This window comes from Dermatophagoides farinae, chromosome 7, assembly GCF_024713945.1.
Source record: "Dermatophagoides farinae isolate YC_2012a chromosome 7, ASM2471394v1, whole genome shotgun sequence".
NCBI lineage: Eukaryota > Metazoa > Arthropoda > Arachnida > Sarcoptiformes > Pyroglyphidae > Dermatophagoides > Dermatophagoides farinae.
This window is the reverse complement of record NC_134683.1, coordinates 849,306-867,417: the sequence shown is the minus strand read 5'-3', so window position 1 is coordinate 867,417 and position 18,112 is coordinate 849,306. Positions and strand designations below refer to the sequence as shown.

The 18,112-nt window shown below is 30.8% G+C and overlaps 3 protein-coding genes across 5 annotated transcripts; 1 reads left to right on the top strand and 2 right to left on the bottom strand.

Annotated features, from left to right (window-relative positions):
* Positions 1-414: 414 nt before the first annotated feature.
* On the bottom strand, positions 415-3,297 carry LOC124497268 (transmembrane anterior posterior transformation protein 1 homolog). The gene is made up of 6 exons (XM_047060905.2): positions 3,115-3,297; positions 2,912-3,054; positions 2,371-2,827; positions 2,206-2,303; positions 1,812-2,132; positions 415-1,750 (listed from the first exon to the last, which is right to left on the bottom strand). The coding sequence occupies exons 1-6, from the start codon at positions 3,146-3,148 to the stop codon at positions 803-805; spliced, it is 2,001 nt and encodes a 666-aa protein (XP_046916861.1). The 5' UTR covers positions 3,149-3,297; the 3' UTR covers positions 415-802.
* Positions 3,298-3,318: 21 nt separating this feature from the next.
* LOC124496539 (supervillin-like) lies at positions 3,319-14,308 on the bottom strand. Its single transcript, XM_075733128.1, has 9 exons — positions 13,180-14,308; positions 12,227-13,108; positions 10,951-12,160; positions 7,874-8,661; positions 7,587-7,836; positions 4,109-6,924; positions 3,913-4,034; positions 3,678-3,842; positions 3,319-3,593 (listed from the first exon to the last, which is right to left on the bottom strand). The coding sequence occupies exons 2-9, from the start codon at positions 12,999-13,001 to the stop codon at positions 3,507-3,509; spliced, it is 6,213 nt and encodes a 2,070-aa protein (XP_075589243.1). The 5' UTR covers positions 13,002-13,108; positions 13,180-14,308; the 3' UTR covers positions 3,319-3,506.
* On the top strand, positions 11,389-18,104 carry LOC124497347 (uncharacterized). Of its 3 annotated transcripts, none has more exons than XM_075733131.1 (3): positions 11,389-11,454; positions 15,801-17,022; positions 17,083-18,104. In XM_075733131.1, the coding sequence occupies exons 2-3, from the start codon at positions 16,655-16,657 to the stop codon at positions 17,960-17,962; spliced, it is 1,248 nt and encodes a 415-aa protein (XP_075589246.1). In that variant the 5' UTR covers positions 11,389-11,454; positions 15,801-16,654; the 3' UTR covers positions 17,963-18,104. The 3 variants fall into 3 exon arrangements, with proteins under 3 accessions (XP_075589246.1, XP_075589245.1, XP_046916968.2); XM_075733130.1 differs by lacking the exon at positions 11,389-11,454 and adding an exon at positions 15,032-15,652; XM_047061012.2 differs by lacking the exon at positions 11,389-11,454 and adding an exon at positions 15,032-15,702.
* The last annotated feature ends 8 nt before the right edge of the window (positions 18,105-18,112 follow it).

Genomic DNA, 18,112 nt, shown 5'->3' with positions numbered 1-18,112 from the left:
GGAAGGGGAAAAAAATTTGTATTACAGATTTTTATATTCATTCGAAATTTGAATTATTTTTTTTTTGTTTGTATACAGAATTTCAAAATGATTCTTTTTTTTGTTGTTGTTGTTGGATCATCATTTTCTTAATTTTGTCCCAGTTTCCAAATTTTGAAAAAAAAAATAAATTTTCTCTTCGACGAATATAATCATCATCGAGAAGAAAAAACAACGATTAAATCAAGAGAAAGCAAGAGAGAAAAAAAATTATCATGATCATGGCCACAAAGACTGATTGGAATCTGAATGAAATGAAATGAATCAAAAGCTCAACGAAAAAAAACCCTCAAAAAAACAATTTACATGCAGACAGATCAAAAATTGATTGAAAAAAAACAACAACAAACAAGGTTAATGAAACAACAAGCAAAATGAAGAAAAAGTTTTTTTCTGATTCAAAAACTAATGAAATGAAAAAGACATCGTCATATATATTGTTGTTGTTTATTTGATGTGATGAGATACAATTTCGTTTTTTTTGATGGCTTTCCAATGATTATCATCATCATCATCATCATCATCATCATTGTTTTTTTCATCCCATTCATTTCCTAGATGGATTAAATGTTGATGATATATCCCCATACACTTTTCTTCCCCACGATGTTGTTGATTGATTAACATTTATCAATTTTGGATCATGTTCAATTATTTTTTTTTCTTTTTTTTTACATTTTGTCACAAATTATATTTTTAGATGCGAAACAAATAAATAGAGAAAAACACGGATAACGGTGGAAAAAAAAATTTTTTTTTGTCTTCAAGACATTTTCGGTTTTTTCATTTGGGATGATAAAGTTGTTGTTGTCGTTGTTGTTGCTGCTGCTGTTGTTGTCGATGATGATGATGATGATTGCAAATTCTCAGAATTATCAATCCGATTACCACCATGATGAATATTTGTCGGCAATTCTTGTAATGATACACGACGTAAAATATTGGCTCGTTTTTTAGCCAATGTTGTCATTATAGTTGTTTTTATTGATGTCGATTTTGTTTGATTATTATCATCATCATCATCATCAGCTATAATTTTTATTTCATTTTCATCATTCTCTTCTTCTGGATGTTGTGTTGTTAATGATGGAATTGTCGATTTTTTTGGCAATCGAACATTACGTCCATCATTCATTGATATTAATGAAACCGTTGAATCGGATAATATTATCGATGATTCTAATGATTTCTGTACAATGGCAACCTGTTCAGATATATCTTCCAGGCTATTTCTTGGACTACCATTCAATGGTGAATGTGGTGTACTTCTTGTAGTCGTCATCGTCGCCGTTTTCATTGGTGATTGCTGCTGCAGCTGCTGTTGCTGTAGTTGTTGTTGTTGTTGATGTTCTTGTTCCAATTTATTACGAATGACATGTAATGCACTTTCTTCATTTAAAATGGTTAAATCCGATACACTATTGTGACGTGATGCTGGTAAACTAGCCGAATGGCCACCTAATGCTTTTGCCACTTTTTCTTCTAACGATTTTTGATGTTCTTCCACCCATTTACAAGAAAGTCCAAGTAGTACAATATTAACAACCAATTTAAATGTTATGATACTTAAAAATAGGAACAAAAGACAAAGACAGGAATAAATATCGTTGAAATGAAATGAACTGAAAAAAATTTTCATCACTAAAACGCTAAGCGGTAATGGAATGAAACCCATACGTCTGGATACAATATCCGAATGATCGGAAAAAGCCTAAATGAATGAATGAAAAAGTTATTTTCAAAATCTTTAGAACAAGAATGGCATGACTTACACTTTTAAGTTTACTACCAACTAAATCATATGCTAATGAAAGTGAATAATATTCATAAACATCGTAGGAAATTTCATTAAATCTTGTTACGAATGCATGTTTGAACCAATCGACAAAAATTTCCACCATTAAAACCATTAAACAATCGGGCAATAAAATCCATAATTGACGATCAGACCAATTATATTCTTTCATTGTTTGTATGATGACCACGGCCAACAATACAATATAATGTAACCGTTCACGTACATCACTACATGACATGTGGAATAGATTGTTTTTTTCAAATTTTTTAAAAACCATACTTTTAAGTTCGACAAACTAAAAAACAAAAACAAAAAAAAAGAATTAGCAAATTATGCAGCACAATTATCATATATCAATTGAAACTTACATTATTGGACATCATAATCGTAATGAGAGCCTTGTTTTTTGAATTTATAGCAACATTCAATGTTGTTGCCTGTAGTAGCACTAATATGGTGTGGGCAACTAAAAAAACAAAAATTCGGTTTTAAATTAAATTGAAATTCATCACACAACTGGATGACAAACTTACAAACATAAAAAATGGCCAATAATAGGTGAAAAAATATAAAAATATAATGCCGTTTTTTGGTCTGTGGTTCAGTGGCCGTCCAATACAATGTATCCAATATATCCTGACCGAATGATGACAATAATTTATCGGCAACTTCAAGCATATTGAAAAATATGTACAATTTTATAATTGATTGACTTTTAATTTGATGATAAAATATTGAAATTTCAATATTATCAATCATATAGAATGAAACAAATAGAATGATTCCTTTGAGTATATCACAGGTTTCGGCAGCATTCAATATGGATACTGTTTGAAAGCTTTTTTTCAAATTGAATGTATAAAAAAATCTGATTATCATATGCGTCATACGAAATAAACATGACAATAAGGCCAATATTAAACGAAATGGTAGAAATGTAAGTACAAATAGAAAGGCGTCAACACATTGAAAAAATCCATAGAATAAAAACTTGTTGAATGAATGAAAAGTAAAACATCAAAAAAAAAAAAAAAAAATTATCATTCGAAAAAAAAAATTTCAAATTCAACTTACAGTTTCCAATTTGTATGGAATTTTAAGGAAAATGTAAAATTTTTCTCTCCGTTCACGATATCTTTGTTCATCATTCTGTAGTAAATAGCCACGTTTTAGTTCACATCGAATATATTCCAATAAACTTGAATCATTCGGCGGTTCTACGAAAGACAAAATTTCATATTCCAAACACATCAAAGAGCAAAAAAAAACCAACTTACTGGATAATGATGATTCATTTTTTATTTCTTTCATTGGTGAATAAAAATTTCTTACGACAAAAATCACAAATTTAAAAATGAAGAAAAAAATATTAAAAATTTAAAAATTCAAAAAGTAAAGCTATCAAAAATCAGCTGCAAGTTGTGTTTAGTCTTGTCTTGTCTGCATCGATAAACTATCGATTACTGTTCAAGTATCGATTGTTTTTTTTTTGAATTCGAAAAAAATTTTTTTTTATTTCATTTTTTTTTTCTTGTAAAATCAAATCATTATAAAAATACAATAAATAAAAAAAGTGTGGACATGAGCCACCAAAAAAAAAATCACATTCAAAAATCGTAAAAGCATATGTTTAAAAAAAATGTTTCAATTCAAATCAATTAAATCGCAATTAAAATAATTCCTTGTCCTGTTTGATTAATTTCTGTTTCCATGTTGGTAATGAACAAAATTCTTCACGATTCATGGCGAATACTTTCTGCATGTGTGAGTATATTAATAATAATAATAATAAAATTAGATTCAACATGGGGGAAAATCAAGAATAATAAAAAATTATTACCTCAAATTCTTCATCATCCAAATAGGATTCCAAACAAAGAATATTGATACCTTCAGGTAATGGACGTCGTTTTAATTCTTCGTAGCCATATGTGGATTGATTGATATCTTCCATTTGTGAAAGAACTTCTTGCACAAGTATCTGTTCGCCTGGTTTTCGTCCATCCTGTGTGTGTGTGTATATATTTTCAAATTAAAATTTTTTTTTTTTGACAACAAAAAAAATCACCACAAACCTGAATATGTAATTTGGCAACATTATCATAATAGGTCCATGTTGGAAATAGGCCACAAAATGAATCCGGTTCCAGACCGGCTGATATTACATATGATTTTGGTGGTTCGGCAGAATTTTTTGCTAAAGTTGAGATGCAAAAAAAAATTTAAAAAAAAAAATTTAAAAATTTCATTCAAATGTTGATATAAAAATACCATGACAATATGCAAGTGTAGTTTCCAATGCACATTTACGTTCGGCAAGCCAAAGTTGTGTAGCAAAACCCGTAGTCATATTACATTCTGATTGAATTTCTTCTTCAATATCAATCATTTTTGGCATTTGTTTTTTTCCATCATCATCATCATCATCAATTGATTTTTTTCGTTTCTGTTGCTGTTGTTGTTGTTGTTGTTGGTCATCTTTGACCAAAGTGGCATGATTAGAGCTAATAAAAAATGGATATTTCGATTCCCAAAGATAAACTTCATATTCAGCATCGAAAAGAAAAAATGTTGGCTTTGTTTTGGCTCGTTCATAAATATCATCCTGTACAAATGGATAATTAACGATGATCATCGACGACGATGATGATGATTTCGGTGATGAATAATATGATGTGGTTATTTCCGTTGCTTCAAATATTCGATCCGATGATGTTTGAAAATGAAATAAACGTGGTGTAAAACAATATGAACGTTGATCATCGATTAGTGAAAAATAAACATCACGATGTAAATTCGATTTAGATTGTCGCCGTGTCAACGTTGAATCTGGTGATCTAATCTGTTGTTGATTTTGTTGTTGAAAAATGTTCATAAATTCTCGACTTTCATGAGCTTCATCCAAATCAATCAGCTGATACACCGTGATTGGATCGTTGACTGGAAATCCAAATTCTTGAGATCGATTTTTAAGTATATTTTTATGAAAAAATGTACGTATTTCTTGACGTTTTGCGCCGGTGGTTTTACATCCATGCCATAAATAAACTTTTGATGAATGGCCCGGATTCACGAACAGGTATGAAATGCGGCTACGAAGATTTTTAAAACTACATTCTAATTCAATCATAAATTGTTCTTCAGGTAATGTATCCTGTAACATGAACATTCGATATCGATTGCTAAATTCGTTCATTGGATGATTTTGTCGTCGTCGTTTACCACTCTGTATGACCAATGAACCTTGAAATATTCGTAAAAATATCGGATCTTCGTGTCCATGTTCAACATAGGTTTGTGAGGCACCTTCAACACGAAGTTTTTCGATTGCATTCAATGCCGTTATACCACGTTGTGTATTACGAGCATCTTTACCTTGCCAAACAAAATAACAGACACGATCACGGCCACCATGTTGTTCGACAGAATAACGAGATTCACCACCAGTTTTCAAACATCTACTTATACGTGCAAGACGATATTTCCATCTGATGTAATAAGATTCTGAACTACATAAAAAATTTCTATCCATTTCATTCAATTCAATACGATCACCATATTCATCGATGAAAAAACATTGAACATCCAATGTAAGGACTTTTACTGGCAAACCATCTTCATCGCGAATAGTGTCACCAGCACCACGTCCTAATGATATACATTCCAATATAAGTTCATGTTCTTTTGGTACATTATGAATCATATCGGCATCAACATCCACTGGAAATAGATTCAATTCAGCTGAAAGATCTTTTTTACAACATTTATGTTTCTTTGGTTCAATGGTCGATGTTGTTGTTGTTATCGCCGAAAACGATGATTTTCGTGGCTGATATTTCTTTTCTGCACGTGTCAATGTAAATGCTGGCCAATTGAAGAATTTATCTTTGAATAAAATAGGTTCCATATTTTGATTGACACGTATGAACCATGTCCAATCTGGACGTCGATCAGATTTGATTATTGTCGTATTGTTGCCATTGCCCAATGGACAACAATCAAATTCAGTATAATCATAACCTTGATACCATAAATCTTTGGCTGCTTCAACAGCTTTTTTACGTATGGCATTGGATACGGTTTTACCCAGCCAAACATACATTTCGCTACCAAAATCAAATACTAATGCTTTATCTGGCTGCAGTATAGCATGTCGTGGTTGACGGCCACAATTATTTTCCAATGGTAATAATTCAGCTTTATCTGAATCGGATTTTTCATCATACAAAACTTGATATACAAGATTACTATGATTAATAAATTCTTCATAAAATTCATCATCTTCATCCAGATCCATATCCATTATTGGTGAGCAAATGGATTTTTCAAATTCATCAAAATCATTTTCTTGGATAAAATTCAATTCCTGTAGTAGTGGTAATAATTTTTCCATAAGTAACGCATTATTCATCGATAGATTTGTTGTAATATCATTTTGACAATCCAACAATCGTACAACACCATTGGATGATGAACGAAAACAAAGATCTTTACGTTTACGAATTAAATCGGCAATTTCCATACATTTAGTACGTTCAATAATGTTTGAGTATCGGCCAATATAGGCAATAATTTTATCCTTTGTAACGAGAATAAAACTATCCATTTGATTCAATGATTGCCATCGTGGTTCAATTAAACGTGTTTGAGCTTTTCTACGGCCTTTTATTTGTATCAACATTTTTGATTGTAATGAATTTTTTAAATCCATTGTACGCCATGAATCATTACGTACAACAGCATTATTACTACGAAGTTTATTTGCAACGGATTTAAAATCTTCAACACTAGCCAAACCGGCCAATGCTGATAATGCAAATTTTGAATCATCTTTCGTTATCGTCGTTGTTGTTGTCGGAGTACTTGGTGTTTGCGGTGTTGATGATGATGATGATGATGAGATCATTGTCGATGAAATCTTTACATCATCCATATGATTAGTTTCATTTGATGTTGGTATATCATTGTTGTTGGATGATGTTTGATATGAATCAATAGCAATCAATGTTCGTGCTAATGGATTTTTTTCCTTTGCTTGCCGCCTTCGTTTTGGTGCTTGAACACGTGTTTTTTTACTCTCCGATAGTCTATTTATATGGAGAGAGAGAGAGAAAAAAAAATTTAGATATCAAAACAAAACAAAACAAAACCAGAAAAAAATTGACAAAAAAAAGTTGTATTATTTCAAGTATTATTTTTTTCAGATAGATAAATAGAATAGAAATCAAATTAACAGGAAATGAAATTTTGAAAAACAAAAACAACAACAACAACATAAACAAAGATTTTCTAATTTGAATCATTCGATTCACATGGACGGACACACGCGCACGCACACACACACACACACATTTCACATTCATCTGTTGACATATGAATCGACCGTAATCGATGTATGTGCAAGTAATTTTGCCGGATTTTTTGCCGTTGTTTTTCGGCGTTGTTTAGGCGCCTGTATACGTGATAATTTTCTTTCCGTAAGTCTAGATATTTATAATATAAATAGAAAAATAGAATAGATACAGAAAGATAATGAAAATACAGAACAGAACAAACATCAACAAATCTAAGCCTGAAAATTGTCATCATGCTGTTAAAATATTAAATCAACAGGATATTTCATCATTATGATTACTAAATCTAAACAACAACAACAAGTGAAAAGGAAAGGAAAATGAAACAAATAATAATAATAATATGCAATGCTGGTTCTATTCAATGGTAATGTATTTGTAAAATTTTTACTTACAATTTTATCGACGATGTTGTAGTAGTATCTAGTGTTGATAAACTATGTGACTGTTCATTATCTGATGATGATGATTGTAATGTTGTTGTTGATGATGATGATGATGATGGTTTCAATAATTCATCCATAGTATTTGCATTGAAACCATAGAATGAACCAAAACTTTCTTCATCATCTGGTTTTAGAATGGTAATCGATTCTGGTTTGGTTGTCTTTTTCGTTATAATAATGGATCGTTCACATTGTTGTTCTGGTGGTGGTGGTTGGTTGATCATTTTTATCATCACCATCATCATCATTGGATTTGGTTTTTTCCATCGGTTTCGGTGATCGTAATGGTGATGGGCCAGAGAATGGATTTTTATCTTTACCCAATACTGTGTTCAATTTCGAACTAATGGCACCAAGTTTTCGTTCACTTAATGTTGATCCACGTAGACCATGACGTTTTGGTGTTTCACGTAATACAACTTTATCCATTCCTTTATCATCATTAGTCGTCGGTGTTGTATTGTTGCTGTTGTTGGATAATTTCGATGCAACCGTAAATTTTTGTGCATCCTTTTCCGGCACTCGTGAACGCCATTGTGATTGTGAATCCATCAATGCTGATAAACGATTAGCAATCTTTGATTCGTTTGTATTATTATTATCCAATCTTAAACTATTTGTTGCCGTCAACATTGACTTTGTCGTTGTCGTTGTTGATTGTCGATGATCACGATGAACAATTCGTTGTCGCCATCCATTTTCACCATTCTGTTTTAATTTTGCTAAACGTTCACTAATACTAATTGTGGTATTACTACCATCAGCAACAAAATTATTGCCACCACCACCACCACCACCACCACCACAACCATCATCATCATCATTATAATCATCGGCCACACCTATCACAAAACAACTCTTTGGACGAACTTTACGAACCATTTTTTCATTATTGTTTCTATTATTTATTCTATTAGCTGATGATGATGGTGATGCTTGAACGCGTGATGCAATAACCGTATCCAATGATGATGATGTTGTTGTCGTCGTCATCATCATCGTTGTTGGCAATGTCGACATTATTCTAAAAACAGATCACACACACACAAAATCAATGTGAAAGGATTTGTTTTTCAAATATAAAAAAAACAACAACAAAAAAAAGATGATGATATGATGATTTTAAAAGCCAAGAATTCATAAAAAAAAATTAGAAAAAGTAGCAGTAAAAGAATAAAAAAAAAGAAAATGAAAAAGGAAGGAAAAATGAATATAGGAAAAGAATTTGTTTTTCATGTGTGTGTGTGTGTGTGTGTGTGTCTACAAGCGAATTGAATTGAAAGTGCCAAAAAAAAAGTGTCACACACACACACACAACAACATCAGCAGCAGCAACAAGTGCTTTGAACTTCCACACATTCAATGATGATAATGATAATGATGATGGTTTTTCAAATCTCCATATAGTTGAAATTTTACAAGCAGGAAATGACAACAATCCGTTGTCGTCGTCGTCGTAGTCGTCGTAATCGTTGTTGTTCTATGTTTGAATGGAAAAAAAAATGTTTTTCTTTTGCATATATATCAACCACACACACACACACACAAATATACAGTGATTAATCAGTGGAAAGAAAACCTTATGATGTCTATAATGAGAAAAACAAATGGAACCAGAAAATAAATTTATGGATTTTTTTTTTGTTTTTTTTTTTTGTTCTCTGGTTGACAAACACACCAATAACTATAAGCAACAAAAAAAAAACAGCGATGATTGATTGATTGATGAGATATCGTGTTTTAAAAAAAAAAATTTGTTGCATCTCTCACTCGGTCATAATCTACATAACAAAAAAAATGTCATCACATCACATCAATCAATCAATAAACAGCCAGAATTAAAAAAAAAACAATGGAGCCGATTTCGATAATCTCAACTCACACACACAATGATAGGAAATGAATTTAAATTTTTTTTCACAAAATTTGAAATCAAAAAAAAAAAAAAAAATGAAAAAAAATAACGAAAATCAACAGCTGTACACACACACACACACACAAATCATATACATTCAAAATGGCTCATGATAATGATGATGATGATGATGATACAGAAATCGAAATATTCATCCATTTTTGATAGACTAGTCACTAGTGGATTATTGCTCCTACTATCCACATCAAGCAAGCAAGCAAGCAAACAAACCACCACCATCATCATAAATAATGATGATGATGATGATAAACTATTCTCATTGCATTCGATTTTGAATTAAACAACTGGCGAAACTGGCGAAAAAAAAGGACAATTGTTGAATAAAATAATGAGAGAAACAGAGAAAAATGAACAAAAAAAAAATTTTTTTTGATTTTGACAAACAAAAACTGACACTTATTCGTCAAATGTAATAATTCATGATGTTCATAGAATATAATGATGTGAACTAGATTCAAATATACAAAGATTTTGAATATGAACAACAACAACAACAACGACAAAAAAATCTCAAATGATTCAATGGAAAATATCAAAATAATGATCTATCGCAATGATGGAAAAATTGGATCCACCATTAATGTCGTCAAAAAAATTTTTTGTTGTTGTTGTTGTGATGTCAATTGTAACCACCGTGTGTGTGTGTGTGTGTGTGTGTGTGTGTGTGTATGTTTATATTGTCAAGTGATAAATTTTGATGAGAAAGAGAAAGAGAAAAAGTAACAGAATTTTTGGAAAAAAAACAAGTCATATTTAATCAAATTTTTTTTTTTTTTAAAAGTCATAAGAAAAAAAGAAAAGAGAAAAAAGTTTTTGTATTGATTGACCCCCGGAATATATTCACATACAATCAAGAATTGTAAGAATCAAAGAAAAGAAAAGAATAAAAGTATGATGAAAGACAGAGAATATTCTTGTGTTTGTGTTTTTGTGTTTTTTGAAAGCTCAACAGTTTGAATGAAAACAAACAAACGAAAAAAAAATCAAATCAAATCAAGACACACACACACATACACACAGAGTATAAAGCATATATAAAGGATAGATTTTCATTCATTCATTAAAAATTGAAAAATTAAGAAAAACAGAATTTAGAAAGCAGTGGTTTTTTTTTGCATTACATTTGAAAAAAAATGAAAATAATGACAGAGAAAAAAAGGCATCCATAAATTGAATTTCAAATTGATTGAATGATTGTGAAATCGAAACAAAAAGGAAAAATGATGATGAGTATTTGAAGAAATTTTCGTTTTGGAATTAAGAAAACATTATTGGTTTGAATGAAAGTGGATAGAATAAAGATGTTGAGTGGAAATAATTGTTTGGTGATGAATCCAATTTTTTATAAATTTGGATTATCATGGTTTGAAAATTTACCTCATAGCTGATAATGATGATGGTGATGATGATGATGATTGTTCATCATCATCATCATCGTCGTTTTTATTATCTGGTGGTGGTAATGTTTCCATCAAACTTGTTGCTGCCAATGATGATGATGATGAAGATGATGATGATGAGGATGATGATGATGACATACTATTATCATCATCATTATCATTCGAATTTAAAAATGATGATGATTGAGCAGATTCATTATCATTATCTGATTCATTCGATGCTGTTATTGTAGTTGAACATTGATGTTGTTGTTGGCAATTATTTGATTTTAAAATTGGTTTAATAATTGTCGCTGCTGCCCCAGATGAACATGATTGTATTGTTGATTGATTATTATTGATCACAGATATTTCATTGAATTTATTTTTATTGAATAATCGAAATAACGGTTTTATTGTTGTTGTTGTTGAATAACCATCATCATCATCACCACCACTAGTACCACGAATAATGTTTACAACTGAATTACCATCCAATGAGGTACGTTTACGAAATGCACTTTTACGATTATTATTTCTAATAATAGATGATGATGATGATTCCTCTGATTCATCAGTATTTGATGATAATAATGATAATGAATCCGTTGATGCTGTTGGTGATAATGATGTTGAACGTAAACGATTCCGTTGTCGATTCGTTGTTGATGATGGTTTAAGGATACTTTTTAGTCCGGCTGTTGTATTTGATGATAATGTAGTAATGGTGGTTGTAGATTGCGCACTTGTTGTTACATGTGAATTAGAATATAAATAAGACACTGTTGTTGTTTCTGGATCATGATCATCAATTTTTGATGAAATCATTTTTATTGTTGTTAACAATGATGAACCACCAGTTGGTGATGATGATAATGATGATTGTTGTGGTGGTGAACGATCAATCGATGTTGATTTCAATATTCCTTTCACTTGATATTCATTCGTAGAATTTGATCCAATCGTTGAATGACCAAAATGATCAGTACCACTTTCAGTACTCCAGGATTTTTTCTTTAAAATTGGTTTCAATTGATACGGTTGTTGTTGTTGATGATGATATTGCGAATCATCTGATGGTGATCTAATTCCATCAGTACGGTGATTGTTCAATGTTTCATCAAAAGAATATGAACCTCTTGGCTGTTGTTGATGACGATTTTTCAATATAGAAGGTGGTGGTTGTTGTAAAGACAATGCTGCCATACCTATTTATTTTGTGAGAAAAAAAATCAGTAATGTTGAATGTATTAATAGATATTTATATCACTTACCATTGTTTGGATTAATATTCGAACCTGATGGAGATGATGATGATGATGATGATAAATCAATATTTCCACCGGTGGAATCCGTATTCAATGTTGAACATAAACTATCACGTTTTTTCAATATCGGTGGTGGTAAATTCGGATCCTGATGATGATTTTTCGATATACCACCCATCAATTTATCCAATGAATCTTTACGTTTCAGTATTGGTTTGAGATTTGTATTTGTCGTTGTCGTAACGGTTGTTGATTGATCGAATGAAAAATTTGTCATCATCATCATTGGTTTTGTTATTGTATAAAATGCTGGTGATGATGAATCAGTTGTCTCGTCATTGTTAGATGGTAATATATTTTTATTATTAATTGTTTCACCACCATCTACACGATAATTATCGTTGCAATTTTCACCATCCTTCAATGATAACGACGACGATGACGACGACGACGACGATGATGATGATGATGAAATTTCTTCATTCTTCACTTTAGTTGAAATTTCTTGATTACAACTACCATTATCATTATTCAATGAATCCGAATTGATTGTTGCCATATTCACTTTTGATTCATTCAATGATTCAACAATTTGGCATGAAGATTTTTGTTGTCCTATTGTTCGATTAACATTTGTATTGGCATAGCTCCAACGTCGATTCTGGATATTATTTTCATAATTCTTTGATTGTTGATGATTTGATTTGTTCATTAATTGATTATTAATCGTTTGAATACGATTCATAATATTTGATTTCATTTCGCTATTATTATCATCCATTTTTTGTATTTAAATCAGCTGATGATGGTGATTACAATTTTTCATCTTGTGTTGTTTATGATTAATATAACCACTGAAATCTTAGTTATTCTTAGATGGTGGAAATTCTATGCAAACCAAAAAATGGAGAAAAAAACAATAATGAAAATTCGTTAAAATGAACAAAATTCCAATTTACCTTTTTTCTCTTTTGGTATTTTTTTTTTTTTTGGTAACCAGAATGCTCGCACACAAGACACAATGGAATAAACACACACACAGACACAGTTGCAAACTCATTCAAATTATCGAATGATCCAGCGATGATATTGTTGTTTAATAATGATATTTAATGCCATGATCATCATCATCATCATAGTTTAATTAGATGCTTTTTATGGATCATGTGATAATCAAAAAAAAAACAACGATACCAAATTGATGTTTGTGTGTGTGTGTGTGTTTATGTGGGTAATTTTGTCAAATAAAATACGAGATAATTTCAATCCACGGTGATGATAATATACCGCACCAAAACAAGATCAACAAACACACACACACACACACAAACAGACAGACAATATATTAAGTAGATAGATAGAATGAAAAACAAGTGAGAAAAGAATTATTATTGCTCACGCGCTCAATGATGATGATGATGATGATGATCAATTGGTGCAACCACCACCACCATCACCACCACCACAATAACAAACAACAACAACAACAACAACCCGAAAAACATATAAACACAAAACGGACGTTAATGATCAAAAATTTCAAACTATCATTATCATTTACAATCTATATATAAATGCAGGTATAATATACCCACACACAGGTATATGTCTGAATTACCTGGGCAATCGGGAAAAAGATGTTTTTCAACATTTAAGATCTATTCTAAAATAAAAAAAATTACATTTTGGATCACAGACACACACATGCACAATGTCGGTTATATGTCAATCACACATGTACGGTATTTTGACGGTTGTCTTTTGTTTTTTTGTTTTTGGATCAATATCACTATTCACTTGATGTGATAATCTAAAGGCGTGTCTTTGAGGATTTCATCATGGAACAGCAATACTGCTGCAGCTGTAGTACAGTTGTAGTAGATAAACAAACCGTTTGAATGATGAAACAAAAATTCACGTTCGTTGTTTTTTTGTCTAAATTTTTGTTTTACACACACACATCGAAAATCATTTGTTTGTTTTCATTTTTTTCGTCATAACTTGAATATAAAAATGAAACAAAATGGATTTGATGCTGTGTGTGTGTCTGTGTGACATGTATTGATAATTCTTACATATAAAATCGACGATTATCGACGGATAAAAATTGTCTTTGAAAATGAGAACGAAAAAAAAAGAGTAATAATACCGCGATATTCGAATGAAAGAGAACACGCACGCGTATTTTTGATTTAAAAAAAAAAAAATTTTTTTCATCAGAATTTTCTTGTTTTTACCAATAATAATCTTGGATCAACATGAACATTGTTTGTTTTGAAATACAAAGAAAAAAAACAGCAAAACCAAAAACAAATTAACAGAAAAAAAAGTTTTCAACAACAACAATTCTGACCTTGTGGTTATTGGAGATTTATAATCGAATATATCGAATAAATTGATGATATGATCATGATAATGGAATGAAATTGAATCCCAATTGAATGGTTGACATTATTTTTTTTCTCATTCACAATTAGTGTAGCCAATAAATGATTTCACATGACTATCAAAGATAATTTAATCCATGATAATGATGTACGTATACAACAACAACGGCAAAACATTCATGTCGATATCATCATATTTTTGAATAAATGGGAAAAAAATTGATTATCATTTATTATAATGATTGATTTTCAAAATCACAAAGAAATTGGAAAGAGTTGTGAAATTCGATCGAATCGAATGTTTCGCATAAAATTATTATCATCATCATCATATATAAATACATCGATAGTATCGATGTTGTCAATCATCATCATCATCATTTGATCATCATTCGAATTTGTTCTAATTATATATTTACTAACATTCACAATGTTTGACATCGACAAAAAAAAATTTCATGTCATGAATAAAAAACATGATAAAACCAATCAATTGATTGATTGATCGATCGATCGATCGACAAACAAATCCATCCATCAATTAATTCAATTATATCTGTAATTCAAAGTCGAAATTTGTTGTTCAATTTCATCAAATTATTATAAATTTTCTTTTTTTTTTTTGTTTCTCTCGAATCGATTGTGCCGCGTGTTTTTTTTCTCCTCATCATCATCAAAACAAACGGCCATACAACTTATACAACCACAACATTCAAGTATTGGAAATAATGAACTTTGTAACAATTTCTGTGATTGGAAAAATTTCTTGTCTACTTGTCTATACATCTGCCGTTTGATGTTGTTTTTTTGTTTTGTTTTGTTTCGTTGGCTTCAATTTTCCTTCAAACGGTGAATATCATTTATTGATGGTCGACAAACTAAAATAACAAATGATGATAATATCATCATTGCACCTGTAAAAATTGTGGCCAATCATGATTGTGTGTGTATATGACATACAACACATTGAATACAAACAGCAAAAATCGAAAAAAAACTAGTCCATTTCATTACATTCAGACACATTTGAAGCAATGGCCAATCGGTTTGTATCTAGTGAAAAAAAAATTAAACATTGCCATTTTGAAATTTAAAGTAAGAAATTTTAAAATTTTAATGATAAACTCATCATCATTTAAAATTTTAAATTCAATCATCAATTAATAATCCATTTTGCTATTCATCGTTTTTAGCATCCATTCAAAAAAAGATTACATTATAATCATCATCATCAAAATCAAATACGGATCCAGTGATGACATAAACACAGCAACAACAAAAAAATCACCTTCGGCTAAATCTCATCATCATCATCATTTGTTAGTTTGAATATTTGGACATTTCATGGTCATCAACATCAACATCATCATCATCGCAAGCAGAAGCAGCAACAAAATTTTCATCTTTCGATGTCAATGTGTGTGTGTGTATGTATGTGTACTTGATGCAAAAAAAAAAATTTCTTATTGATACAACCAACCAATATCAATACCTGTGTCCAAGTTTTGGTGTTTGTTGTAATTCGAAATACAACCTGGCCTGATCAACATTTTACCACACACACACACACAGGACATGTCATTGAAATGAATACATTATAATTTTTTTGGTTTCTCATCATCGTCATCAAAAAAACTGTATATGTATGTGTAACGCAAACATCCGTGTCTGCTCTCCTTTTTTTTCCACCTCTTCATCATCATCGACTACATTTTTGCCATATTTGTTTATGTTTTTTTTTCATTTTCCACCTATTAATAGTTCTTGTCAATCATCAAAAAAAAAAAAAAAAAATTTCGACACAAGCAACAAGTGTTCCTCAATATCTCTCAGTGTGTTTTTGTTGTTGACACACACACAGAGTATGCGGTTTCGTGATCAGATCATCGTATGTGACAACTGAAAATCCGGCTTTTTTTTCTCTCTCTCTCTCAAATGATTCTAGTCAACGAAAATTTGACTATTTGTAGCAGAAAAAAAATTATTAATTGCATTATGCTCGAATGGCCAATGATAATATCAATATTTATTAAATGAACAAAAAAAAATGTCCGATGATAATGATAAACAACCGGTAGTGAAGAAAAAAATTCATTGGCAATTAATCGAACGAAGACGTACACAATCAACAACAATACGTACTGCTAATCCAACGGCTGCATCGGATGAACTACGAATGTTTGTTGAAAAAAATCAATTAAAATATCGTCATCAACAACCAAAACATCCGTTGGATGATTTTGAAAATCTTTTCAATCAATTAAATCTAAATGATGATGATGAATTATTGGATCGTGCCGAACGTCGTGATTTACCTGCAAAATTTCAACAATCATATCGTCAAAATAATCGGCCATATCAACAACAACGACAACATGTTTATCATCTGGATCAATCATCATCTGTGATGAAAAGGTTTGATGATTCTAGTGAATAAAGAATTTTAAATTCACACTTTCATATTTTGTCCAATAGGCCTGCAACAAAAACCAAAACAATTCCGGTTCGTCGTTCTGCAATGCCAAACATTATAAAGGATGATGTTGCCTATCGTCGTTATGATAAAAATCGTCAACAAAAAGCATTACCATTGTGGCCAGAAAAATCTGGAAAATCTCAAAATCATCATAATAGATCTCAACAGCAGCAACAACAACAACAAAAACAATCTGATTCAATTTGTTATATGTTTCTTGATAATTATGAAGATTGGCTTAATGATTCACACAATTCGGACAATACAACTGCCATTCATCATCATCATCATGATGATAATGATTATGATAACGAATATATTACGGGAAAATTATTACAAAAAAATCCTGATCTCATACAGGATGATCTATTGAATCGTCGTTTAAAACAATCAACAGCATCACGTTCACCAGTAGTGCCACCATTACCATTTGGTATACCAAATACACCGATCACAATGGGTTTACAAACAACTGGATATTCGAACGTTGAACTTGATCAAACAGAATCACGTAAACAACGATATCGTACAAGAGAATCATCACCACATCTAATCAATGATGATCTTGCATTTCGAATGCTTCGCCATGATGTTCGTGATGTTCGTAAAGAAAAACAATCATCATCATCATCATCATCAATCAATTATTGTCATAGTCAAAATTATTGTGATAGTCATATAATCAATAAATTACCATATCGTTCATCTTCATTTGCTTCGTCACAATCATCGAATAATCCAATATCATTGGAAGAATTACGTAAACAACTTAGACCGATTGGCGGCAGAGTGAGATCATCGATGTCATCAACATCATCATCATCATCTTCATCGTCAAATGTCATTGATCAAACATTTGAATTTCAATCTGATTGTTAGCCATATTTTCGATTCTTTTTTTGCACTTGTGCCATACATTTTTTTTTTGCTTGTTACTAATGCCGTTATCATTTTTTCTTTGTTGAAAATTAAAAAAAAAAATTCAAACATTTTTTATAACCACACCATCTGGTGGTCAAAATCAGACAA